We start from the raw sequence: 27,430 nt of genomic DNA on the forward strand, positions 1-27,430 counted from the left end.
CTCACTACCGGCAGGCACCCGGCACACTGTGTCGCTGCAGTTTTACTCCAGCTCTCATGCCCATCACAGCAGCACCCAAAGGCTTGAGCAGCAGCCAGGCTGTTGCCTTTTGGCCTCTCTGTTTTTTTATACACTAGCTTTCCACTAACTTCACTTCAGTTGTTGACTCTTGGCGCTGGATTTGTTGTGGTCGATGGGAACAAGGCTTTTTGCCATGCTGCTTTATGGTCTGACTAAGGTGGGGTGTGCCTTCAGTAGGTAGCAATGTACTAGCAGATATCTGGGAGGAGAGACCAGTGGAAAACTCAGATTCTTGTGTTTCTGAAATAAAGTTGACCTTTAAAACCCAATAGAGCATCCAGGACAAATAAACACTTGGATCTGGTGGCTTTTAGGGCTCCTAAGTCATCCTGTTCAGTACTGCTGGGCATATTGCTGTGTTCATGGCAGGAGCTCTGACTCATCCTAAGAGGCTGTGAAGGTGGCCAGGCTGACAAAGGGCACTGGCTGGGCCCGGGTGCAGCACCAAAATGCTTGACTTAGGAGGATACCAAGATCAAAAATGCCTGAAGTTAATTTGTGCTGGAGATGTACAGCACAAAAGCTGCAGAAGGGCCTGTAGTACGATAACTGATCCATTTCTCTCACAGTCAAGACCTTCAGTACATTTTTTTTGTGGCTTTCCAGTCTTATTTTTAAATAACTGCTGGGGACAGTGCTCCTGCCATTTCTGTTTCCTCACCCAGAGCTCAAAATGAAGAAATCCCATTCTTTTCTGTCATCTTGCTCTTCCTTAGCCAGGATTTCTGAACCTGTCAAAAAATACCTCTCATTTTAGGGCCTTTTTGGGGAAATCCACCATCTCACCATGTTACTCCAACAATAACATCAAATACATACATAAAAAGTCAAGTGAAGATGTCTTCTGGTGGTCTCTTGATGCACTCCATGCTGCCCCTGAGACCTGCTGCCATCCTTAGCATGCCTCCTTACATCTGTCAGGCACCTCGCTCTCCTTTTTCAGCAGCTGACCAATTTCCCTCTTTAAGGCTGAATCTTCTTCCAGGCAGCTGAAGAGATTTAGATTTGCAGCTGTAATAGTGTGGTGACAGTAAAATCCCCAAGCTGGCTTTGAGTCCAGGACCTGCATGGGAGTGGAGTTGCAGCTTTGTTCTGCCTCCTGCAGAAAGCTGCTCTCACGAATTTGAGGTGTGCACGAGAACTAAGTGCAAAAGGAACCCCCACATTAGAGAATTAAATACCATTAGATCAAATAGCACTAAGGAAAATATTTGTGTAATGCAGAAGGGTGAATAGACTGGACTATATTTAACTTTCTCACTGTATATACATGTATTAGATATATATAGTTCCCTAATAAGCCCTCTGTTTGTTGCTGGCACAGAATGAGGCAGTTTAACCACAAAAGCTCCAGCTGAGCTGTAGGAATAGCACATCTCTGGGTCAGGAGCATTAGGGATCCTGCGAGACCAATCTCTGTGTAGACTCTTGGCAGCAGTGGGCAAATGTAGTCAGAGAGGGCTTTACATAACCTCGTTTTTCTGCCATGTTGTGGATTTTTTTTCTTCCTTTCTAGGTATGAAATGAAGGTCAGATCTTTGTAGGGAATGTATGAGGCAGATCTAAGCAGCTCACTGTTAGCGTGTGAGTTTGCATTCGGTGCAGTTACAGAGCTGGATGTTCAGGGCATAAAAAATTGCTGCAGCTTCTTTATATGTTACCCAGCAGAAGAGCATCTACTAGAAGCCTTTACAAAGCAATAAAAAAAGAAATCCAGCAGTTATAGATAAACTTAGGTTAGCTGAAATGGTGGTGGTTATTTTCTTCTACATATGCAGGTGTCATATAGCTGGTAGGAACATTTTCATTACATGACAGCCTCCTGGCAGTACTATGGGCACATGGTGGCCTTGCAGTCGCCCTGGCAGTAGTCCCTTACTCATTTCCAAGGAGAGCTACAGAGTTAAAGCAGCTCCTGTAGTACAGCAGTGTTCTAAGCCTTACATCCCTCTGGTTTTATTCTGTTTATAAAGCATGTGGAACTCATGGTTTTCCTGCATGGAGGATCTTTTCATTATGATCCCAACTAAAAGCTCCTGCAATGGTTCAGAGCCTATTAGATCCCTGTTAGCCATGCTGGGGAGTTCTGACCCAGTTTCTCTACCAGTGGGAAACACCTCTCTCTGCTCCAGTGCTTGGTGTGTCAGGAAAGATGATGTTCCAGCCACAGTCACTCTTTCCCTGGTGGCTCAGATAAATGAGCTTGTCACAACAACACAACCACCTAGAGTATTTGTTTTCATTTGTCACTTGAAATTCCCCTTCCACTTCTTTGCTACCTCCTACTCATGTTTGGGAGCAACAACCAGGGCTTCTGGGAAGCTTCCACATCTTGCAAGGGCCTGTGCCCCTCCAAGCTCACTGGGGTCACAGGGCAGCTCCAGCTCACCCACTGCTTGTAGTCCTGAATGTGTCTGATCTAGCAAAGTGAGCTTGCTCGTTTTGAAGTCCTTGCTTCATGCTAGGCCTCTAAGGGCCTTCCCACCAGAGGTTTTGCCTTCATGTGTCTTCCCTCATCAATATTTAAAACCTGTCATTTCTAGTGCAGCACAAATAAGATCCCGTTCTGACTTACAAGCAGCCACATATAGCTTTACCTGCAGAGTTATATAAATGCAGTCCTAATTAATTGGCACTCTTGCGTTGCATGAATAATAGATCTGGATAGTGTAAATACACACAGCAGTTTCAGGCTTAGAGAAATGTGGGAAGCGTGCGTTCGCAGTGGGAGAAGGAGGGCAAAAAGCAGAGAGAAAAGGAGGCAAAGAAAGAGATCTTTGAATCTCCCCTTTTGTTTTTTCCTTTCTACAGGCACTTGCACAAGTAATTTTCAGCTGCATCTCACTGGTCTTAATCCCAGCTTTACACAGGGTCCCTGTGACGGCTGCTCGGCACGGGCGTGAGCAGAGGGAAGATGGGAGCATTGCTGGAGGCTTTGCCCACTGCAGTGCCGGCTTCTCTCCAGCTGTTTGCCAGCTGCTGAAGCAGGACTGTGTGGGGAAGGCAGCCGAGGGGCTGTGCCGCTGCAGCTCTGCTGTGCTGAGGGGGCTTTGAAGCCTTTAGCTGAAGGTGCTCGTAATGCAGCCATGACAAATGAGTTGCTTCTAACATGGCCTGACAAAAATGCTGTTGAGCTGGAGGGAAGCTCTGTGCTCCTGGCCTCAATAAATGTATATATATTGCATCCTGCTCACAGCCTTAGCCCAAGGAGCCCGGCTGTGGCAGGGAACAGAGGTTCTTTAATTATTCAGGAGAGCATCAGGCCTGACTTTGAAAGAAAGCTGTGCTGGGGAAGGGAGGGCTGAGCTCCCAGCTCCTGGGGTTAAATAGATTTTTCGGAGTGGAAATGCACTGCTGAGCGTGTGTTGCCCTGGAAAGATGGCAGTACAGTGCTCCCTCCCTGGGAAAAACAGCTCTGTCTCCTTCCTTGGAGAGGTTTGGCTTCGTTCACCTGCCGGATTGGAAGTGAAGGCCAACTTGGTGATTTAAGAAATAGCTGTGGCATTCAGGGTCTTGTCTTCAGCCAGCCAAACTCAGCCCACACAAGCATTATCTGCTTTGCTCAGCAGCATGCTATTTTAACTAAAAAGACCCACCTGTTTAAAACTCACCCCAAAACCAGTGTGATGCATGCTGTGACTGGAAGCTCAGGGTAACTTGTATTCGACCCAGTGACCATCACCCACAGCAGTCGTCTGAGATGCTCAGAGAGCACTGGCAGAGCATGCATTACCCTTCCTGCTGCAGCTGCCATGGCTCAGTGCTGTATCCTCTGCAATTATTAGTACAGAGTTCCCAAATGCTGCCCCTGTCCCTCAGTAACATGTTCATCCGCGGCGGGGGTGGGCAGTGGCTGCGCTGCCCTGGCACTCCTGCCCTGAGCTGGCAGCTTATTTCAGGTTGGATGTGATTTTCCTTCCCCGAGGGGAGTGGAACAGCGCTGATAAACACGGCAATAGGTGGCACTAAAGCTGCGACGCAGCTCCATCGTTAAGCTAGAGGAAATCTGATCCGAGCCCCTGGCTGACTGTGGGTGTTACCTGGGGATGAGGAGACAGCAGTAAGATGGACAGTGCCTCCTCCCTGTACTGAAATGTGGGGATGTCTGTAAAAGTTTGCTAAAATATCTATAGATTTATGTATAGATAACTCTGTCTCTATAGATATCTGTCTGTAAATACACCTGGAGATCTCTGTCTCTAGAGAGAGATGTCGAATATGGGGTAGAATATGGCATAGATACAGAAAAGAATTATAATATCTATAATAGATATCTATCTAGTAGATAGATATCTATTGTAAATACATCTATTATAGATGGATCTACTGCATTGTATAGGCATCTGTTACAGAGGTGGATCTATATAATACCTCTGTAGATAAGTATCTGTGATAGAGGTAGGTACCTAAATAGAAGATATCTGTATAGATAGCTTATCATAGTTGTTATGATCATAGAAGAGATGTAAGACAGTAATCTAAATAGAAGATATCTGCATAGTTATCTTCTATTTGGATATCTGTAGATTATCTGTATAGAAGATACCTCTACAAATAGATAACTGAAGATATCTGTGTAGATATCTCCTATTTAGATATCTCTAGAGAACTGAATAGAAGATGCTTCTGTAGATATCTATCTATAGATGTAGATGTCAAATCCATCAGTATATACAGTGCAGGTTTACTGCAGAGCAGCATTTTGCAGTGGATGGCTCAGGCAGCTCCTTGGGCAGTCGCCACAGGCAGCTGCCAGCCCCAGCCCTCCGCATGCCGCAGCGAGTGCATGGTGTTGCCAGCCCCTGGCTGCTGCAGGCTGCTCGGCTGCTGGGTGTTGGCCACAGGGAAGGAAAAAAAGGGATGGAAGATAGGAGCAGGTTGCTTGTTCAGCAGGTTGCCTCCCCATTAACGCTGCAGCCAGTGGAGGGTGAGGTTACGGCAGGCTGCAGAGCCCCGGTAGCCAATATTGGCATTTGGGTGCCCTCTGCTGACGTGTCGGCTGTGGGGTTGCAGTGTGGAGCAGCCTGCTGCCCCGCTGCTTCCGTGGCAGTGTTGCAGGAGTGTGTTGCAAGCCCCTGCTCCCCAGGATGGGAGAGCAGGGTGGTACAGGTAGCTGGGGGAGTTGTCAGATTAAGAGCTGGGGTTGTGGGGGCTGTGGGTGTCACCTGGACGCCCAAGGCCCCCTGGGCAGCTCATCACAGAGTTCTTGTCCTGTGTTGTCCTTTTCATCCTCCCAAAGTGCCCTGGGTTGCTGTCAATAATGATGCTACAGAGCTGAGTGAGCAGGAATGTGACCCAGGGGCAGGAGTGGCCTGAGAATAGCAAGGGAAGTCTCCCCCCACCCACACTCGTTCTATGTTTCTAAAAGAAGACACTTGTGTTTGGGGTCTTCTGGGTTAGTTTCTGGTCCCTGCAAATGCACTCCTTTCTCAGAAGCAGTAGCTGCTCCAGCACCCTCCTGCATCCTCATGGGTGGGTTTGGGACTGAGATGTGAGATCCCCACAAGTCACAGGCTCCCAATGTAGCACCTGGGGGTCTGAGACCCAGTGAACCTGCCCATGAGGCACGTGGTAAGTGGGGACCACACGCTGCCCATGTGGCAACACCTGCAAGTGGGAAAAGAAATGGGGTTGCATGCGTGGTCTGGTGCTGATTTGGGGCATGCTGTGGGCTTTCTGTGGCTGGTGAGGATGGGGTGGGATCGACAAGCCCCTCCACCACTCAGATAACTCCTGCTTACGGGCAAGGCATCTCCTCAGGTGGGAGGGAGCCGTGCAGGTCACTGGGCAAGGTGCCTGCCCAAAAATGAGGAGATAAAGGCCTTTGAGCCACCAAGGAAAGGAGCAGGGGTGCTGACGTGTGCCTCGTGCCCCCCACAGCAGCAGAGGCGGGAGAAGGAGCTGCGGAAGCAGCAGGAGCGGGAGCAGCGGCGGCACTACGAGGAGCAGATGCGGCGGGAGGAGGAGCGGCGGCGCGCCGAGCACGAGCAGGTAACCCGGCAGCTAACCCTGCCTTCGGCACAGAGGCCTCTGCCTCTAGTCACACGCCTTTTCCTAAACACTCTGGATTTTTTACTACTTGAGAGCAAACTGCCTGACTGTTAATGCCACGTGTGTCGCTTTCCACTCCCTCATTTATTCCCACTTGCTGTCCCGCAGCTGTGGGGACACTTGACGTAGGTTTTTCCCACCCACTTGTTCCCAGGATGGGGTTTGTCAGTGTTCCAAGTTGAAGTTTGCTATTTCCCAGTAGTTTTCACTCTTTACCTCAGAGGTCCCTTGTAGAGCAGTGGACACCCTGGGCTCCTTGGGCAGGGACGGAGGGTGCCTGGGCTGGCTGATGGGCACCAGCCCTCGGGTGGGGTGGATGTGGGTGCCCATCTCATTCTCCTTCTCTTGGAAAATACTGTCTCTTTTACCTTTTCTCTCTCTCTCTTTTTCCTTTGATCCTTGCTGCCTATGCCTCCAGGAGTACATCAGGCGACAGTTAGAGGAGGAGCAGAGACAGTTAGAGATCCTGCAGCAGCAGTTGTTGCAGGAGCAAGCGCTACTTCTGGTAAATGGGAGGCTCCTTTCTGCTTTCTGCCCGTGTTGCGTCCGCATGTGCCCGTGTGCACCCGTGTCCCCGGTGCCTCCTGCCACGCTGGGATGTGTCTGACGCTGCTCCCACCGTCGGTCCTGGGGTTGCAAGCGCATCACCATTGCCCCGCTGCCGCTTCAGGCTGGGTCCCCCCGCCGTGCACAGCTCCCTAGGCCCGGCCCTGCTGTGGCATCGGTGGTTTCTGCCTTCCTCAGGAGAGCAGCCCTCTTAGTGGCTGTGTCCTTTTGAAGACTGCTTGCAGCATGGGGGAGTGTGGTCGAGCTGTTGCGTGCCTGCACCTGATAAACCCACCCTGCCATCGTATTCTGAGTGAAGGGTTTTGTTCTCATTTCCTCACAGGAGCACTGTAGGTTTCTTCTGGTGCCATTTGTGCTCTAGGTGTCCTCTTACTTATTTAATTTGGTTCTGAGTTGCTGTTTTCAGTGCTGGTAGCTGCTACTGCATTTTCTTTTAATCTACAAGGATTATTCTTTTCTGCTCTTGCTATTAATTTTACTCAGGGAAACCTGCTTCTGCAGGGGGGTTGGACTAAATGATCTCTAAAGGTCCCTTCCAACCCCTGCCATTCTGTGATTCTGTGAAAAGACAAACCCTCACACAAGCCTTTGCCTTTTAAAAAGCCCCTTTCAAATTGATTTACTCATTAAACCTCATTGAACCGTAGGGATTCAGAAAGATCATACAGCTGGCTCTGCTCTGCAGCCCTTCCCATAAGCAGTCCTACAGAGGAGTTGGGTTTTGTCTAAACTGGTGGTGTTTGTCACCTCATTGGATTGAATCTTCGTTCTTCCCATCCAGAAGAAATCTGGTCAAAGCCAACGATACCTCTCGGATGGGGGTCCCGTGGGGTTTCCTTGGTGAGGCACCAGTAGCATCCCCGTTCCCAGCAAACAGAGCATTTCACCAGCTCTAAAGCAGCAGTTCTAGGGTCATAACTCTGAATTTGTTGCCTCTGCTGTCCCAGCTGTCTCTCCTCTAACATGCTTTGCAGTCAGTCCTCAAAGTGTTTCAAATCAATGAGCTTTGCCTGAAAAAAACCCACTCTTTTAAATACTCAAGCCCTATTTTCCACCCAAAGCTGTAGATGTGCAGTTTTCAGCCCTGTGTGTACAGGCTGCCCAGGCCCCTGTGTCACCCTGTCTTCTTCTGGGTAGGAGTATAAGCGCAAGCAGCTGGAGGAGCAGCGGCAAGCGGAGAGACTACAGCGGCAACTGCAGCAGGAGCGGGACTACCTGGTCTCCCTGCAGCAGCAGCAGCAGCAGCAGCGGCAGGACCAGAGGCCGGCAGAGAAGAAACCCCTCTACCATTACAAAGAAGGGATAAATGCCAGTGAGAAGCCAGCGTGGGCGAAGGAGGTAGGCGAGAGCGAGCGCGGTGGGGCTTTGGCTGCAGCCGTGGGGCTGAGCACACGGGTCAGGTCTGAAATGAAGGTTGTGCTGTGCTGGGTCAGCCTGCAGCAGATGCCCTCAGCTCTGCTGGAAGCACTCCCAGGTCAGTGCAGTGGACCTGCCTCTGTGTGCCTGGCTGTGCAAGCAAAGCAGGTGGACGAAGGAGGTTTTTGGGTGGATGGGTGGATAAATGCCCCCTGGAGAGGTTCAGCCATAGCCGTGGGCTTGCAGACATTCCAGGAGCTCCTGATGCTCCTTCCTGGCACGTCCATGGGTCTACTAACACACATGGATGTACATTTCCATCTACTGTCCTTTCTACTCATCTCCTTGTGAGTGAAGGGTTATCCGCTGGAAGGTAACTTGGGCTGTAGCTTGGGTGCTGTCCCAGACTTGCGCTGATGACCCAGCACGTCTCTTCTTATAATCAAGGACCGGTTGTGCCTTTTTGGACATTGTGTTGGGACCCTCTGATGTTCTGTCCAGAGACATGGCATTAGCACTCTAAGCAGCAGTACTGTAATTAGCAGCTCTCTCCATTGCTAAACAAAGTGACGCAGCTCCCACTTCTCAGTGACAAAGACGCTTGGGCAGTTGAAGGAGGGGTTTGGGCAGGTAGATGCTATACATGACAAAGGAGGGGACAGGTTCATCTGGACATTTCCCACACAGTGACTGGGCCCTGTGGTGCTTTCCTGTAAGCTCAGAGCTACCCAGGGGCTCAGTTGTGCGTCATGAGCTGGACTGTTCTCTGAATGACTGCTCCTCCTTCAGTCTCCATGGCTTTTATCCTTCTCTTGCTTTGAACTGATGTATTAAAACATTAGCAGCCTTCCACTGGGATGTGCACAGAAGCTGTTAAGGACATTTCCCACTCAAGGGGAATCTTGAGTTTGATTAGAGATGGTTGGAACAGGAGTGATGATGAATTCCTGCAGGATTTTGCCACCTTTTCCTCTCTGCCCAATGGTGGAGTCAGTAAGAGTCCATAGCACACATCTATTACCTGTTATTCTGACTCCTGCTCAGTGTCTGCAAGAGGAAAAGATTCATTTTTGTTAACGAAATGGCTCTTTTGTTCCATGAGTATTTATTTACTTAAAGAAGAGCTGTGGTTCTTTACAAGCAAACCTGTTTTAAAGATTACCTTCTAACATGACACCGTACCTTGTGGAATCAAGGCGTGCCGAGGGCATTTAACACGGTAATGATACGTAAATGGAGATACACGTCAGATCTCGAGGTAGCAGAGACTCTGCATAGCTTATGCTGCATGAATATCAATGTGCACAGCCTAACTGCAGGAGCACCCAGATTGCACTTGTGCCTGGCTTAGCCAAAACCACCGTGTTTCCATCGAGAGTAACTGAACACAGTGGGCTTTGGTTTTATTTCTCTATCAGTAGTAGAGGTTGTTCACCTTCCATACATGACAAGGTGCCAGACTCGCTGAGTCTAGATCAAAGCCAGCCATTTTCTGGCTGCCATGTTTATTCTTTTATTCAGATCAAACAGAAAGCACTCTTTGTGGTGTGTATAGTAGTGAAGGAAAAGGGTCCTCTTGCCTAAAGACGTGTTTGAGAAGAAGCAAGAGCCTCTCAGAAGTCATGTTGCAGAAACACCTGTCTGAGGCACTGTTCTTTATTTTTCCATTCCATATTCAGAAATGAATTATGCACATAAACACAAGTAGTCCTTTCAGTGCCTTCAAAATGTGCAGCCCGCTGGGTCACTTGGATTCCGTGGTGGTAGAATGTATGTGTTATATATGAAAAGAAAGGAGCTTCCTCTCTCTTCATATGTCTGTATATGCCTGCCCTGGTTTTTGGCTGGAAGGGGCTGTTTCTGGGGGAGCTCACCCGCCCTGCTGGTCTCACTGCAGGTGGAGGAACGCTCCCGGCTCAATCGCCAGAGCTCACCGGCCATGCCCCACAAAGTGGCCAACAGGATCTCTGACCCCAACCTGCCTCCTCGCTCCGAGTCTTTCAGCATCAGCGGCGTGCAGCCGGCCCGGACCCCGCCTCTGCTCCGGCCTGTGGACCCGCAGGTAATGGTGCTCCCCCCAGCAGGCTCAGCTCCCGGAGCCAGGATGTTGGGGGTGCTGGTAAGGTAACAAGAGAAAGAGCAGGTTGAAGGGAAATAGTGTCTTGCTCCCTGGTGTCTCAGCCTTAAGCGTATTCATAAGAGCAGCATCAGCATTCATGAGTGGATTCCTCTTGTCACCTCCATATGTCAGAAACATCACGCTGGTTCATACCTTCCTTTGAAGCATCACGTACTGGTTACTGCCAGAAACAAGCTGGAGGACTGAGAGAACTGCTGGTCTGGTCCAGCACGGCAGTTGCTCTGTTCCTCTCTGGATCTGGTTTATGTAAAGGACTAAAACCACAGCGCCTGGTAGAAAAGACCTGGGACGCTTTGATGCTGAGGATCATCAGAAGGAGGTTTTGCTTTCTTTGCCACTTTAATTCAAAGTTTTGTTTTGGTTTTCCATTGAGTTGGCATCAGTCACAAACACATCTGGAGAGGGCATAGGTCAACCACAACTGTCACAGAGGAGGGACGGCGTTACTTGAAAAGTTCCCCTCAGTCATGAGTTCTGCAAGTGCTCTGCCACCAAAAGCTGCAGGAGTGTGGCTGCTGGCGCTGCTCCAGCCTCTGGGTTGCTCCCACAGGAATTGCTCCCAGCAGGGATTTCAGGGGGAAGTACAAAGCCTTTGCTCCAAGACCAGCGAGGCATTCCGTGGGGAAATGTAAGTGCCATCCACGTGTGGTATGTGCACCTGCAAGGCAGCAGTACAGTGCCAGCTGTAAGCGAAATACACACAGGAAGCCCTTAAACCCTCAACTCTTTTTTGCCCTGTGTACGTGGTCTGTGCACATTGGGAAGCTGGTAAAACCTCACTCCACTGTAATCTCTCTGACCAAATCTTTTCAGCAACTATTTTGTTGACCTGTTGTCGTCAACAGCTACAAAAGCTTTTGTTTGGCAGTGAAATACTAACAAAAAAGGTAGCTTGAATCCCAGAGACCCATGTCAATGTGTGGATGCATGCACATAGGCACACCATACACTTACATGCATGTAGACATGTACTTAGAAACATCAAATAAAAGTTGAACCCCACTGTGTCAGAGAAGTGCAGCTTCAGAGGGGCCTGGGAAGAAGCTCTGATATCATGAAGTCTTCACCTTGTGAGTTTCTGAGATTTCCTAGAGCAGATGTCAGTATTCCTTTGACTCGTAGCGTCTGGATGTACAGGGCAGATCCGTGGGACAGGGGTTACCTACACCTAGAGCAACTCATGCCTCAAGATATGTTTTTTTAAGCCATCTGTGCCTCAGAATTCCTGACAAGTTTTTTTTTTTTTTTAGCTAATTATTATTTACTATCGTTTCCTCTTTTTGGTTTTATCCTTTTCATTTTTAACAGGGAAAATCCATGCCAAACCTCATTAGCACACCCATGCAGCTGCAAGTTCAGCCAGCAGCAGGCAGAGCCTGGGGTGGGCACGGTGTGAGCAGGAGCTGGCAGGAGGGCCAGCCCACACCTGCCCTTGCCCCTTGGTACCCAGGGCACGGTGTGGGGCTGTCAGTACAAGCCATAGCACCGTGCACATGCAGGAGCAGTCAGGCCCAAAGCATGACATGGCCTCATTTTAAAAGGCTGAGCAGGTTTTACACAAGATGCTGGGAGCTGCTCTTGGATGCACATAGTAATTTTTAATAGACCTTACGTTGAAGTGATAGAAGTTCCTGGGGCCAAGGCAGTGCTGATCTCAGACTGAGATGTTGCAGTGCATCCAAAGTGCTAATCTTTTTTTTTTTTTTACAATCAGATTTTTAAATATTTTTTTAATTCCTTTTTAATTTTTTTTTTTGCCGTTTTGTACTGATAGTTCTGTTTTGACTTGGTGCTTAGATTCCACATCTGGTCACTGTGAAATCCCAAGGAAGCTCCTTGTCTGGGTCTCAGTCACTGCATGAACAGCCTGCAAAGGGACTGGCTGGGTTTCAGGAGGCTCTGACGGTGACCTCTCACCGCACTGAGATGCCAAGGCAGAACTCGGACCCCACCTCAGAAAACCCTCCTCTGCCCCCTCGCATTGAAAAGTTTGACCGAAGTTCTTGGTTACGGCAGGAGGAAGACATTCCACCAAAGGTAACACTATTGCTCCTCACTTTCAGCACGTCAAAGTGTGGGCAGCAGGCCAAAGGAGGTTCTCCCTCTCCTCTACTCTGCCCTGTTAAGGCCACATCTGGAGTCCTGTGTCCAATTCTGGGCTCCTCAGTTGAAGAGAGACAGGGAACTGCTGGAGAGAGGCCAGTGCAGGGCCATCAAGATGCTGAAGGGACTGGAACATCTCGCTGATGAGGAAAGGCTGAGAGAGCAGGGCTTTTCAGCCTGGAGAAGAAAGGCTGAGAGGGGACCTTATCAATGCTGAGAAATACCTAAAGGGCGGGTGTTCAGAGGATGGGACCAGCCAGTCTTTGTTCTGTAGTGCCCAGTGACAGGACAAGGGGTAACAGGCACAAGCTGGAACACAGCAAGTTCCACTGGAACGTGAGGAGAAACTTCTTTGTTGTTCAGGTGGGGGAGCGCTGGCCCAGGCTGCCCAGGGAGGGTGTGGAGGCTCCTTCTCGGGAGGTTTCCAAATCCTCCTGGACACATTCCTGTGCCCCATGATGGAGGGGAAGCTGCCTTAGCAGGGGCTTGGGCTGGATGAGCTCTAGGGGTTCCTTCCAACTCCCTCACTATTCTGGGATTCTGTGAAAGAGGCAATCCCAGAGCTAAATCCCCATGGGATGGTGCATCTCTGGCCAAGCAGAGTGGGCAGGACTGAGCACATCCCCATGGCCCTGCAGCACGTACCCGGCTGCTCAGGGGCTGCACTTCCCAAAGAAGGTTTTGCACAAGATGCTGGGAGCTGCTCTTGGATGCACATACAGCACTGCAAAATAGTGTCACACTCCAGCAAAGAAAGTTCTCGAGCCCGGACAGAGGCCAAAATAAATTAGTATCTCCTTTCCTTAGGATAGAAAAAAAACTCCAACCTTCTGTTTAAATAGAATTATAGGAACATGACATTTGTCATACTCAATAAGACAGGTCCTTTTTAGTCTGGTACCGTGCCTCTAGTTGCAATCAATATGTGATGGAAGACTTGTAAGGGCTCCAGCAGCTTCATACATTCATTGGCATTTTGGCAGCGTCTGCCAGTACCTCTTTAATTAAGACTCTTCTGGAGCAGGATTTCGATCATATTGTTTACACACCTTCCTTTGGGAAGAATTATAACTTGGCCATTAAAGGTCCCCTCACAGTGAATCAGTGCTCAGCCTGGGAGGATCCTCACGGAGAAAAAAATGATTATAAATTGATTAGTGACAGTGAGGCAGCTGTTTGTCCCTGATTGAGAGGCAATTTTTCTATGTATTAATGAAGTAAGTGACTTGCCTTTTTGAAAGCAAAATGCCAGCTAGCAGGTCTCTCTGTGCAAGAGATCTGTGGTGATCTGTCACCTGTGTTCATAAGGTTCCTATTTTTGCTGCCACCAAGTGAGAGGAGACACTAGTGCTCACCTGAGAGGAAGAGCTCCTGAAGCTCCTGTACTTCGCTCCTTAGTGATGCAGAAGGGTGGCTGCTGGTTTTAACTTGATTTTGAAAAAGCTCTTGCAATTTCATGTTGGCTTTTGCCATGAGTCCTATGAGAAGGGCATCTCTTGACTGCAGTGCTGCACCATGTACTGACACCACAGCACCTGCTCCTTGGAAAACAGCCCTTTCCCAGCACTCTGGAGCATTTCCCCCCTTGGCTGAGGGTATGTGAGCTCTGGAAAAGGTCCCCACCAGATCCCGTTTGTGGCTGTCGTGTCGGCAGTAATACCCACGAGGAGTCCGAATTCACATTTTACTGCCTGAAGTAGGTCTGATGTGTTTGTGAGCGAGAAGGAAAGGACCGCTCCGTGAGGCAGGGCTACCTGTCTCTGTGGTCCAGGGTCTTGTTTCTGCCAGTGCTTACAGCTGGATGCTTCACAGGAAGGTAAAAAACTCCCCAAGTCCCAACTGCAGAGTACCCTGCTTGGAGAGGAGATTGCTTTGCAGTGAGGCAAGCAGTAGCTATGCTGCCACAGGATATACAACTTGCTCACTCTCTCAATCCTTTTTATCTTGCCTGACGTGTTTATTCTCAAAACAAAAATGCCTAATCCCTTTTCTTTATTGCTAATCTCGCCGAGCCCTTGGCCTCTCTGCTATCTGGTACAAGGTATGGCATGGTGAGTATCCTCGTGCCCCTCCAGCTCAGCCCGCGCTGCCGGGGGATGAGACCTCGGTGCCCGTGACCACGCGGCGATGTCCGTGCTCCGTGGGACGAGGCGGGCGCTGACTTAACCCCCCGTGGCACCCAGAGGCTGTAGTTGGCTTTGGTTTTCTGCTGCTGGTGAGACTTCCTGCAGACAGCAGGGTTTTGGGATAGCAGCATCCAAAGCTCAAGGAAGGTCATGGTGTTGAACACGAGTGTGAAGTGGATCAGTCTGGATTTTTTGCCTGCCAACTCCCTCCTTTGTCCACTGATCCAGATCTTCTCCCTGCTTGGCGTGAGTTGTATCAGATCTAGGCATGCTAAAAAACGCCACCAAGACTGCTGAAATGCGCTTCAGTGTGAATTTTCTTTAAAAGAAATGCTTTTCTGGGGTTTGTTAGGTTTAAATTACACACATAGATGTGTGTATGTGCACATTCATCTTTGAAAAGGTCAGTGCCCTGTCTGATGGCAGTGGGGCTGCTGTGTGTGCTGCTCAGGGCTCCTCCCTGGCCACACCTTGCAGGTCATTTCTGTCTCACACTCAGGCAATTTCTTCTAAAAGCCCAGAGCTTTGTGGTTTAAAGTTGCTGTAAATATTGCCTGTCTCTCAGCAGGAAATCAATTGCTAGCCAAGTGTTAAGGCAGTACTGAGAGGCCATCTCTCAGGTGTGTGAATGGCCACCTGCCCTGCTGGGGCAGCCTGGGTGACATCAAATGCCTCCACTCTTTTGCAGGTGCCTCAACGAACCACTTCCATATCCCCTGCTCTGGCGAGGAAGAACTCCCCGGGCAACGGCAGCGCCCTGGGCCCCCGGCTGGGCTCCCAGCCCATTCGGGCAAGGTATGGGCACCCAGGGGATGGGCAGGAGTCATCCCAAACCTGGGCTGGGGCTTAGCCTTGCTTTTGCTGACTGGTTACAACACAAGATTTGCCACATTTCTCTTGTTGGGATGAACTTTTGCCTTTGTTTTGTACTGACACCAAAGGCTATGAGCACTTGGATCCCTGGAGGCCCTGGGCAGAAGACATTCCTGGGCATTGCAGGGTTTGGAGGCTTTGCTCCCTGGGCTGAAGGCATTCCTGGGCATTGCAGGGATTGGAGGCTTTGCTCCCTGGGCTGAAGGCATTCCTGGGCATTGCAGGGATTGGAGGCTTTGCTCCCTGGGCTGAAGGCATTCCTGGGCATTGCAGGGATTGGAGGCTTTGCTCCCTGGGCATTGCAGGGTTTGGAGGTTGTTGCTGCATCTGCTGCTGTGGGGCCAAACAGGAATTTGGGTACTCCCTTTAGTGGAATTGTGTACTTCCATTGTCACCTCTTGCACATAAGGGGATCCATCTAAGCCTGTGGTTAGAGATCAGTGGTACATACCATACATTTCCTATGCATCAGAGCAGCTTTTCACAGGTAATAACTGAGGAATGTGCCGGGGGACATTCTGATACAGCTTGGTGAGATCTTCCTTAGATCTAGGTAAAGGATTAAATTCCTCTCTTCCTAGGCTTTCTAGGACTAAGACTTTTAGCTTAGCCAGCCCCAGCTCTTGGGCACGTGGGTAGCACCCTGAGGAGGGATGCTGCAGCATAGGTCCCATCTCTGCCATGTCAGGACTGTCTGTCCCTGGGCATGTTTAAATGAGCAGGGAAGCTGACAGGCTGTGCTCAGATCTGGATGGTAGAAACATGGCTTACTCATACGAGATCTTGCCTCTGTTTTGCAGAGCATTGTGGGCAGATGTAGACCTCAGACAGGCAAATCTCAGGGTAAACACATGTTCCATGTAGCCTTGTGTGATGGAGCTCCTTGGTTTCTTCGTCCTGCTTTGTCCTTTCAGAGTGAGGTCAAAAAGCAAACACTGAGATGTTTGTAGCTGTGTGCTATCACCAGCATACACCTTTCTTTCCAGCTCACTGCCCCAGCCAGGTATCAGCAAACTCAAGGAGAGTGGGCAGCAGGTTAGAGTAGCTGGCAGGAATAGCAGAAGCAGGAGGAACTGTATAATTAGAAAGCATTCACATCATAGTTGGTTCTTCTTTATTGCTCCAGGCTGAAGTATTTGAGTTCTTGAAAATGTTATTCCTTTTAATTAGCTGTTAGGACTGCTTAAAATGCAGAGAGACATTGGACTGTGTGGTCCCAGTAAGTGATGGTATTGGAAGTAAAAAGGATCATGGAAGTCTGGGGTTCAAGTTTCTTGCAGCTTCCTGGTCCCGGTCGCAGTTGGTACTGGTAAATAATTAGTGTTATTTTAGTCAAATAAGTCTCATGAATTAATTTAGCTAAGGACAAGTCAGCTGTACAACATGAGCTGAAGGCCTTCAGTTTGGTGAAATTAGGATGCTACCGTGTCCATTAGACTAAGTAATCAGCGAAATGGTTTCACTTCTCTCACAGCAGTGTAGCATTTGTCCAGTTTTCCTTTTTAACCACTTCTCCTATTGGTTCCTCCCATGCATAAATGTAAATATTAGAGTATGCTTTCATGTATTTGTCACCCTGCTGTGACAAATAAGAGGCTATTTCCTGGCACACAGAAAGTTACGTTCTTGCTGTCATTGTTTTAATACTCACCTGTGTGAACACCAGGTAAGACTAGGCAGGGATTTTATCCAACATCCATACTGGGCAGCATCCAAAGGGTCCTGCCAACCACCCCATTTGCAATGAGTATTTGCACTGTGGTGGTGATTGCCCAAAGGACGTGCCCTGCACACTTGACAGACCTTGCACTTCATGTGCACAGCCACTGATTGCACTGGCATTGTGTCCTGTGGCATTACAGCATCATTTTTGCCTACGCAGAGTCCTAATTGGGCTTGATGGAGAAAGCTTTTGTGTGTGTTTGGAACAGGACTTTGACTAATGAGATCACTGTGCTGTATAAAACCAAACTGCGTAGCTCTGCGTCAGCACATCATCTGATGTCATGGCAGTGCCAAGTAAGAATTAATTTCCTAATGGCATCAGACACCCAGAGAGATGTTAGTCACTCTTTGTGTATCAAGGACACTTTTTACTCTAGATTTATGTGTGTTCACAAGGGTGAGAGAAATCAAGGAAGAAAAGTGAGTGTCTGATGCAAGTTTGAAGTGAAGCCATGAAACTTGGAAAGTATGAGTAAGTAGCAGAAGTGATCTGCAGCCTTGTTGCAAGCTTGAGATCCTTTCTTCACTTGAACATTTATTCCCTGTCTAACAGTGATTTGCAAATTCCCTGCTTTTGTGGTGAATATTGGTGGTTAATTAGGGAAGTCCAGCATTGCAAACCTACAGGCTGAAAGGGATTTTGGAGTAAAGAGTCTTCTACTTTTTGCTGAATTTGGCAAAATAGGAGTAGATAACATCTCTAGGCAATTTTTTGTCACGGTTGTAGTTCACCTCTGTGAAGATGTTTAGTACCTAATTTTACATTTGGGGCTTATAGGCTCCATAGGACTCAACTCTGACTTGTCTTCTACAGCCAGGGAGGTCTCAGCTCACTTTTGCAGCTGTCCCTATCAGTGTGGGAAGGATCTGAAGCCCTGGAGACACGTGTGACAGCAGCTGATGGTGCCCCTCTGTTTTGTGCTCCCACAGTAATCCGGACCTGAGGAGGACGGAGCCCATCGTGGAGAGCCCGCTGCAGAGGACCAGCAGCGGCAGCTCCTCCAGCTCCAGCACTCCCAGCTCCCAGCCCAGCTCCCAGGGTGGCTCCCAGCCTGGCTCCCAGGCTGGCTCCAGTGAGCGCAACAGAGTCAGAGGTGAGGGCCTGGGACACATCCCTGAGCACCGGCTGCTCTTCCTGAGACCCACTGGATAAACAGGAAGGGCAGGGGGCTGGGAGCTGGTGTGTGCTTTTCAAACAGTTCCAAAGTGGAAGGGTTCATCACTTGTCATGTGTCTCTGGGACCAGCTGGCCTCCTTGCGAACTGCAAAGAGCTGCCACTGCTGCCTGGGTGCTGGTGCAGGGTGCCCAGGGCAGCACGTGCTGCTCCTGCACTGGCAGCACAGTGCCAAGCAGCTTGTACAGAAGGAGGTGGGGGTTGTGCTTTGGGATCAGCAAAAAACCACAACGATGTGCTTGTCATCTTCACCAGCCCAAGCTCACTTCTCTGGTAGTTTCTTGGGCAGTGTGTTTCACTATTGGTGGGTATATCATTTATGGTTTTTTTGAAGCTCCATCTTTGTCCAAAGCCTGGGCTGGGAGCAGAGGGGTGAGTGAGCCTGGAAGAGGCTTTCTCTAAAATGCTTCCTCCAGGCAGCCATGCTGACACTGGCTTTATGTTCCCAGCCAAATCATTTCCTCTCATCTTAGAGACACTGTTAAAGATTTCCCGTTGCCCTGTTTAGTCGCATTAGGAGTTGCTAAAGCAGATAGAACCCATACATCTGCATTTCCAACCCCTACCATTCTGTGATTCTATGATTTCTGGCCTAGCCCTGCAGGATAAATCCCCAGGGCTGAAGCACATTAAAACAAACGCTGCCTCCATGCTCTGAGTTTCTTATGCCTTGGCCGTAAGATGACGTGTCTCTTGTTGAAGTCATCGCTCCTCTAGGCAGTTTATAAAAGCAGTTTATCACCAATTGTCCTTTTTGGTTTGCTTTTGTTTTTACTAATGAGGAATCCTGTGACAAATAATGCCCTGGCAATGTCAGATGCTGCAGAGCGTTTTCATTTGTCACATGCCCTGTGCTTTTTGCAAAGTGAATTTGCTTCTTTAGTAGAAGAAGGGCAGTGACACCGTGAGAGGGCTGCTGGTGGAGGCTGGGCTGGATTATGGCTGTATTGATGGAGACTTGTTGCAGTGACAGTCAAGCAGAGGGGAGTGGGAGTTTTTTGAGACAGCAGAGGCCAAATACTGCTGCAGCACCTGGGACAGGATTGGGTGGTGGCTTGTGGCAGCGTTTAACCCCCCCTCTCTCCGTTTGCCTTTCGCCCAGGGAATGCCAAGCCTGAAGGGTCCCCCGTGCTCACCCACGAGCCCGCCAAGGTAAAGCAGGAGGACAACAGGGATGTGACGCGACCGAGCCGACCCGCTGTGAGTCTCAGATCCCTTCCAGTGGGAATGTTGCCAGCCAGCCTGGCCACATTTCCCTTTAGGGCAGTAGCACAACCGCGGGGACCCCCAGAAAGAGGCTAGTACTGTTGCTGCTCCAGGGGAGAGGCTGGAAAGCAGCGGTACGGCCAGAGCCAGGGGCAGATTTGAATGCTTAAAGACAGTGCATGAGTTTTTCTCAGGAGCCCAAGTCTAGGGGAAAGCACTTAAGCCTGCATTTCGACTTGAAGCAGACGCTTAAGGGCTTTGCTAGCTTGGGATGCCGATGGCACATTCTTGTGTTCCGTGGTGCATGTGCCCCCGCGGCAGCTGGCGGAGGGGCCAGCCCCCGCCAGCCTTCACAGCTTACAGCCACACCTGGGCGTGGGCTCTCTACCCTCCCCTCCTAGTATTCTAAGCAAAATCTCACCCGAAGTGTTTCCTTCTAGTTTGATGCTGTTGATATTTGTATTTTAAAGCTGCAGAGTCGGCCTGATAACGAAATGAATTTCCAGTGCTTCTCTCTTTCAATGTGTATGATTAATGTTTTGTTGATGTTGTGTTTTTTTCTCTACACTCCACAGCGTTGAGCTAACAATTCTAATTTTATTTCTAACCTGCTTGCCCTTCCTCTGGCTTTTTCCTGTCCTGATCTGTTTCCTCTGATGCTGATTATTCTTCCTTTACCCACAGAGCTATAAGAAAGCTATAGATGAGGTTAGTGATATCTTTTCTCAGTGGGTCATGCCTATGCAAGGTTAACTAGTTAGCGCTTAATATCGAGACGGGTTTTCCTGTTGCTGACATTGAAAAAAGGTGTCGCTGCAGCCTTGGGGCAGAGAGGAGACCGAGCCTTGCGGAGCAGGGAGGGGAGCGGAGGTGCCGACGCGTGCTGCTAACCGCGGGCTGCCCTCCACTTGCATGGGAGGCCGTGGCAAGAAGCAGCCCCAGCGTTCAGGCAATGGAGCAAATGGTGCTGCCGCTGTCTGGTGTCTGAGAACGGAGAGCAGAGGTTTGCTCTGCCAGCTGAGGTGCCGCAGCAGCCGGCACTGCTCGCCACATCCTGCTCTCAGCCGCAGCCCCCAGGCCGCCCGCTGAGTTCAGCGAGGCCATCGAGTGCCGTTTGAGATGCATCTCGAGCCTAGTTCCAACGGAGATGCTTGGCAAATAAAGCAAAACAGAGCAGTGGAATACAGTGGGGAATCCATTCTCATGGAGCATACCAGGAGCTGTAAAACCAGGGTCAGCACCTCTGTCAGGGATGTTGGTGAGCGGTGCAGTTTTTATGGACACAGTCTGAAACACAGGGAGTTCCACTGGAAAATGTGAGAGGAGAAATCTCTTTGCTGTGAGGCTGAGGGAGCCTTGGCACAGGCTGCCCAGGGAGGGTGCAGAGTCTCCTCTCTGGAAGTTTCCAGACCTGCCTGGATGCATTCCTGTGCCCCCTGACTGAGGGGAACCTGCTTTAGCAGGGAGTTGGGCTGGATGAGCTCTGCAGGGCCCTTTCAACCCCCCACCATTCTGTGGCTCTGTGAATGCTAGTCTTAAAAATATACAAGAGTCCTGAATTATACCTTTTTCACCACGTGATAAAACTTAATTGTGAGTGCATCTGACTGTGGTGAATGTTGAACTGTCTGTAGGAAAAGAGCAGACATTCCTGGTGTAGCGTTTAACTTCACTGCCGATGCCAGGAACCGCAGAGCTGTGATGGAAAGCACTGGTGTCAGCAGCCTCTTTCCTCTAAAAGCAGAAGATAGGGAAGAAGGGAGATGTACTGGTTAGTTAACTTGTTCAATAACACACAAGCAATGCGTTTTGTTAAATGAGGTGCTTTGTAAAGAAAAAAAGCACCTAACTCAGTGTCCTGCGTGCTGGATTCGAGTTCAGTGAGCTGGGCGGGTTTTGGAAACCAATCTGACTTGATTCCAGCAAATATTAGATCTGAAGAAGTCCTTGTAATTTAAAGTAATTAAAGAGCAGTGATACTGCTAACTTACATATTATGTCACCCTCAGTAACAGCATTTCACACACACTACAGGGAACTACAGAGGACTTTCTAGTTGTCAGATTGTTTTCAGTCCAACAGCAACACAGAGAAGCCCTTTAATCCTACAAAGTGCTCATTGCTTGGAGGAAAATGATAGCATCAAAGAATTAACCATCCCGAGGCAAAGCTTTAACTAGGAAATAGGAGTTATCTGATGATATTGTTGGGGAGTATTGTTCCTGTTATAGCTTCCAAATCACTTGTTAAAAACTAATTAAGTTCATCTTAGGAATAGTTGGCAATTTTCTAACAATGGCCAAAGGCAGCTGACAGGGTGCCCTGAAGCATGATAAAAATGGAAGGTGCAAAAGAGAAGTGGTCCCTGGCTGTGATAGGGAAGGGTTCAGTCCTAGTTAATCCCGCACTGCAGGAAGTCCAGCTGCAATTTCAAGAGGTTCTTAATGCAGTCCTAAAGTCCCTTTCAAAGTGGAGAAGACTCTAATCCTTAAACCCCAGGGCAGGTTTTATACCCTAAATGGAAGGCATCCTTTAAGCTGTTGAAATTGTCATGGATTGTTGTTTAGGAAAAGAAACAATCATAGAAGCTGCTGCAGCTCTAATTAACGTAATAAGTTATTGTGGCTGTGGATTTGATTGCATTTCAGTCCCAAACATATGGACATTGGAAAGAAACTCTTGAAATACCACAGTCTCTCTTTAACAATGGTACAGAGCCTCTCTTTAAAGGTACAGGATGCTTTGGGAGGGGGTATGTAATACACAAGTACCCACTGTAAGGCAGGGATTAACCCCCCCAAAAAAATGTCAAGGAGCTTTTTTGGTCTGCTGATATTTATGGATCTGATGCAAAGCTCTCTGATGTCTGTGGGAGTCTCTCCTCTCTGTCAGAGGCTGGGCAGGGCAGAGCTGGGAGCAGAATGTGTGGCTGTGGAGCGTTGGGAGCCCGCTGGGAGGTGTGGGTCAGCAATAACCAAAGTACTTGCAAAATATTCCTGCTTCACGATTGAAACCATGAACTGGGTTTGCTGCATCTGAGCCATAGAGGTTTTCCATCCTTTCCTTCACGTTGGTGTTAAGAGGTTCCCTAATTAATATTGCTGTAGTGGCCCTGCTGGAACGGTAAACTGGAAATGCAGTGAATGAGAGTATGGCCGTAAGACAATTGTGGAATTTAGTCTTTTTCAATGAGTTTCTTTCTCCCTAATCCTTTATCTCTGACCGAATGCACTGATGCCTACCTCGGTCACTAATGTAGGGAGAAATGGTAAGACTGACAATTGCGATTGCTTTGTTCGTCATGTGCATGTCTTGTGCAACAGAGTTCTTTAACCCATTCTAATTCGAGCTCTCATGCTTTTCTGCCCTACTGCTTCCCCCTGCATTGCTATAAAAGCATGTAAGATAACAAAAAGTCTCTTTTCTACACGGTGCCTGCCATGTTTCTTGTTTTGAAATAGCAGTGTCTATTTGATATGACTGTCGGGTCTGAGACCTCATCAAAGTCATGGTAAACTGAAAAATTCTTACTGGGCTTTGGGCCTGCTCCTATCTCTTTTTTTGTCTTGTTTCAAGGCTTTTGGTTTTTCTTTCTTTTGCCCTTAGCTTGTAGGCTGCCACATTTCACATAAAGTGCTTAGAGGGTCCCACTGAGGGATATTTCTTTTGTTGTTGTTGTTTTGGTTGGTTGGGTTTTTTTTTTCATTTGGATCATGTGGCTGACTCAGAGCTGTGACTCCAAAGTCTGGCTGAGCTGGGCGCTTCTCCTCGTGCTCCTCACCACCTCTCAGCAGCAGACTCGCCACGGAAGCAGCTCTTGACGGGGGGGATTGCACCACGCCCATGGGAGATGCTGGCATTGCTTCCTTCCCACATGCATTTATTACAGAATAAATACAATTACGGGGTCTCTTTGGGAAGTCTGAAAGACGGGGGAACCCTGCAGGAGAAATTCTCCAAGCCAATCTTTGAAACGATGTCGTTTTCCAGTTTACTATGATGGTGACTGAACTTCACCTTTTCCAACAAGTACAATTTTGTCGTGTATATACATATAAGTGTGTGTATATATATGCACATACACGTTCCAAACAGACAAAGAAGAGGTTGGCTATTGATTTCTTGCAGTAAGCGTAAATCAGTTTTGTTTTGTTTAATAAATGCTACATGCTACAAACATTGTCTTACGTTTGTCTCATGTTTGTAACGACTCCGTAAAGCTATTTCTCGTTGCTCGTGCTGTTAGCATTGGCTTTTGGAGACGTGTACGTGGCATTCTCCTCACTTTAAAATGTCATAGCCATCGCCTTCTTGTTTTCTTGCCCTCATCCCCTTTAGGATCTGACGGCCTTAGCCAAAGAGTTGAGGGAGCTGCGCATCGAGGAAACCAACCGTCCTCTGAAGAAAGTGACAGACTATTCCTCCTCCAGCGAGGAGTCAGAGAGCAGTGAGGAGGAGGAGGAGGACGGGGAGAACGAGACACACGATGGGACTGTGCCCGTCAGTGACATCCCACGGCTCATGTAAGAAATGCTTCCTTTGTTGGGGGAAAACCCAGTGTGTCTGGGGCTGGAGGAGCAGAGGATGTGCCCACAGCACCCCGGTGTTTGGTGGCTGGCACTGGGAATGGTGTTGCAAGGGATACTTTACTCTGATGAATCTTTCTTCTGGTCCAAACTAGAGGCGCTTAATGATGAAACATGAATGATTTCTACCGTGTGTTCAGTGAACTTGGATTCCAAGCTGAGGGACCTGTGCCTGCTCATGAGCCAGGCAGGGTTTTGGCCAGACTCAATGCACCCAACCTCATCCACACCTGGGGTCCTGGCCACAGTGTTGACATCTTAAGGCTCTGCCTGCTCTTGCCCCAAGTGGAGCTGTGCTGAAGTCACTGCTTTCTTATTTCTACAACTAGAATAATTGTATTGTTTTCCCATCCTGTGGTCATGTTGAAAAGCTAATGGTAGGAAGGTATGAGCTCCTCACATGAAAGGTGCCACAGCAGTCTGGCACACTGCTGTTTGGGGTGCCTTGGAGATGCCTGTCCTGTTGTCCCTTTGATAAGATGCAGGCAAGGATCCATCATTGAGCCAGTCCCACCTTTGGGTCTCCAGTGCTCACATCTCGCTTGAACCAGTATCTCTCATGATGAATGCAGGCTTTTCACACTGCTCAGCTCCCTCCTGAGCCTCTGGGTGTTGACAAGAGGTTTGCACAGTGCTGACAGAAATAAAGTCATGGCTCAGGGCTACATCTTCACCTGGAAAACAGGAGAGAGCTGCAGGACACAACTCACACTCGTGCCTGCACCTGCTCCAAACCTCAGCCCCTCTCTTTTGGCAGCAGATGCTCTGAGGCACTGTTCCCTTTTCAGGGCTCGGGATAGGGGATAAAGGGAGTGAATTATATTCTTTAAAAAAAAAGTAGAAAAAAATGGCATAAATGCAATTTCTTAGTGCTCTCAGGGCACCTTGGGATGAGAAAGGCCCTTCAGTGTATCAGCCTGAGCCTGCTCCTATATCTCTGGCAACATAAATAATTTCCCCACACATTTAAATGGATGTGTTTCCTCATTTTAATTCCTGTGAGATACCCTTTTTGAAGTAACACTGTTGTTAGAAGATTTTTTTTCATCCAGCTTAGCAAAGGAAATGTTTCTCATCCGTGCTTTTCCATTCTGCCCTCAGCCCAACAGGAATTCCTGGCAACAACGAGCCGTACAACCTGGGAATGGTGACAACCCACGGGATGGAGACTTCCCATGCAGATACGTTTAGCAATATTTCAAGGGAAGGGACTTTAATGGTGAGGGAGGTAAGTTGTAAAACAAACATTTCCATGGAGCATCTTCAGGAGGTTTTGCCCATGTAAGCACAAAAGCTAACAGTGCTGTGTGTCCGGAACACAAAATGACTGAGTTAAATTGTGCTTGTTAGCGCTCTCCCTCATACAATTTACACTCAAATGTGGACAGGCAAATGTGACAAGTGCAAATGTTTCTCAGAACTACAAACAGCAGTGAATAGTAATGCCAGGGCACAGGGGGAGGCAGCTGTGGGGGACAGTGGGGATGTGAGCCCCAGCCCTGCGGTGCGGAGGTGAGGCACAGGGGAGCGATGCTGATGCCAGAGGGAGGGAGGCACGGTGGATGTGCTGGGGAAGATCTCCCCCGTGTTGCTCAGTTTCCTGGTTGCTCGAATGTGCTGGCAATGCTGCTGGAAATGCAGATGGGTAGCAGGTCTCCTGGTGAAAGGACAGTTAGTACAACAGGGGAGTCACTCTCCTGCTGGCTATGAAGGAGGTGGATGGAAGAGGAGGAGGGAGGGGAGTTTGGACTTGGCAGTCATCAAGGAGGAGTGTTCAGATCAAATGCAAACCCGACCTGAGCAGCGTTTTAAATTCCATTTATATAAATAGTCACAAATGAAGGGAAAAACAAATGAGGGAGGACAAGTCACTGCTGCAACAGACAGCCATTTCTGAAGTGAGCTCAGTGGTGAGCATCACAACTGTAAAACACATGCCATGCCAGCGAGGCCTTGTGAGAAAACCAGTGATGCAGAAGGGTCTCAAAGCCATGGGCAAAACAAACCCCTTTGGGAGGAGGGAGCGTGATAAGAAAGCCAAACTGCAGCTTCATGCTGGGTGCTGCCTGTTTGCCCCCTGCTGTCAGAGGACGGACTTCCTGAGGCCAGTGGGCTTTGAGGAAAGGGCTTATTGCTGGGAGCGAATGGTCAAAATGTAAATGTTATCAAGTATGGTCCAAATCTTGGTGAGCCTTTTCACAGGAGGTTTTCCACTGATCCCAGTGAATGGGTGGGTCTGTAACAGTCTTGTGGATGTGCTCTGGTTAGGTGGGGTTCATGAAAATGGCAAAAATCTCAAAGCAGTAAGCTGGGAAAGAAGAGACCTGCCTTGCATGAAGTGGGGATGGAGAGGGAGGAGAACCCTGGGAGCTTTGTGCCCAGGCAGAGCAGAGCGAGATGCCAGTCGGGGTTCTGCCGCTGTTCACTGCTGCTTTGGGTCACAGAAACATGCGCCGGGGCTGTGCTGGCATTTGCAGTCAGGCCACTCGCTGCTGGAGCTCTGCAGAGGGGCCAGATTCTGCTGGGGCCGTGTGGGAGGAGAGCTGGCCATGGGGTGTGCAGCCATGGTGGCAAGAGCAGAATCTGCCCCACCTTCCTCCTCTCAAAACGATGGTGATCAGGCTTCTCTCTCGCTGTAACGTGGCTAATTACTCCGTATTCACTTTGTAGTTAATCCTGTCTTGATTTCTCCTGGGGTGGGGGGTTGGTTTGCTGCTTGCAGATTGCATGGGGAGGGAAACAGAGAGGGTCCTTCTCTTGCTCTTGCTCTAGGAACTGGGGGACATCCAGTGACTTGGGGTTGGTTGGTTTGGTTTGGTTTGGTTTTTTTCTTCTTCTTTTTCTCTTCCCCTCTCCCCCCTCCCCCTTTCTCTTTCTTCCTCATGCCTTGTGTCTCTGCAGACCTCTGGTGAAAAAAAGCGTTCTGGCCACGCAGCCAGCAATGGCTTTGCAGGTCACATCAATCTCCCTGACCTGGTGCAGCAGAGCCACTCGCCTGCGGGCACACCGACCGAGGCCCTGGGCCGAGTCTCCACGCATGCGCAGGACATGGACTCGGTGCCTGAAGTAGGTGGGGGTGGGGAGGGACTTCTCTTTCTCCTGCACTGCTCTAAACGTGTATTAACATCTCTGCCCCATAAAGGGGGCTTTCTTGCTTTCCTCCTTGCCTTTCTTCGCTCTTTTCTCTCTCTGATTCTGGTCCATGGGGTGAGTGTAGTGGGAAATACGAGGCAGTCTGATGGGTTATTGCTACGTGGCTGATGGGAGACGTGTGTTAGGCTCCCTCTCAAGCCCAGGAGCTGGGGAGGTTTTCATGGTGATAACTTGAATGCTACCAACTGATATAAAAGCCCAGGTGTTTTTGACACTTGGAAATGCAAAAGAAGTTATGAGAGACAGTGGTGCCATTAACTTCAGCTGAGCCCAGCTTCCACCTGTGCA

The 27,430-nt window shown here is 49.1% G+C and overlaps 1 protein-coding gene across 4 annotated transcripts in view; it reads left to right on the forward strand.

Moving 5' to 3' along the window:
• Window positions 1-27,430, forward strand: part of TNIK (TRAF2 and NCK interacting kinase) — a 148,881-nt gene that overhangs the window by 108,374 nt on the left and 13,077 nt on the right. Inside the window, exons 13-23 of one of the 4 annotated variants that reach the window (XM_062006059.1) lie at window positions 5,962-6,072; window positions 6,551-6,637; window positions 7,837-8,037; window positions 9,953-10,117; window positions 11,993-12,232; window positions 15,113-15,219; window positions 17,953-18,116; window positions 19,300-19,397; window positions 23,742-23,926; window positions 25,091-25,217; window positions 26,891-27,055. In XM_062006059.1, the coding sequence (XP_061862043.1) occupies window positions 5,962-6,072; window positions 6,551-6,637; window positions 7,837-8,037; window positions 9,953-10,117; window positions 11,993-12,232; window positions 15,113-15,219; window positions 17,953-18,116; window positions 19,300-19,397; window positions 23,742-23,926; window positions 25,091-25,217; window positions 26,891-27,055 (1,650 nt within the window). The remainder of the gene's footprint in view (window positions 1-5,961; window positions 6,073-6,550; window positions 6,638-7,836; window positions 8,038-9,952; window positions 10,118-11,992; window positions 12,233-15,112; window positions 15,220-17,952; window positions 18,117-19,299; window positions 19,398-23,741; window positions 23,927-25,090; window positions 25,218-26,890; window positions 27,056-27,430) is intronic. The other 3 variants (XM_062006061.1, XM_062006062.1, XM_062006060.1) reach the window with 3 other exon arrangements.

The sequence above is a fragment of the Colius striatus genome, chromosome 12 (assembly GCF_028858725.1).
Source record: "Colius striatus isolate bColStr4 chromosome 12, bColStr4.1.hap1, whole genome shotgun sequence".
NCBI lineage: Eukaryota > Metazoa > Chordata > Aves > Coliiformes > Coliidae > Colius > Colius striatus.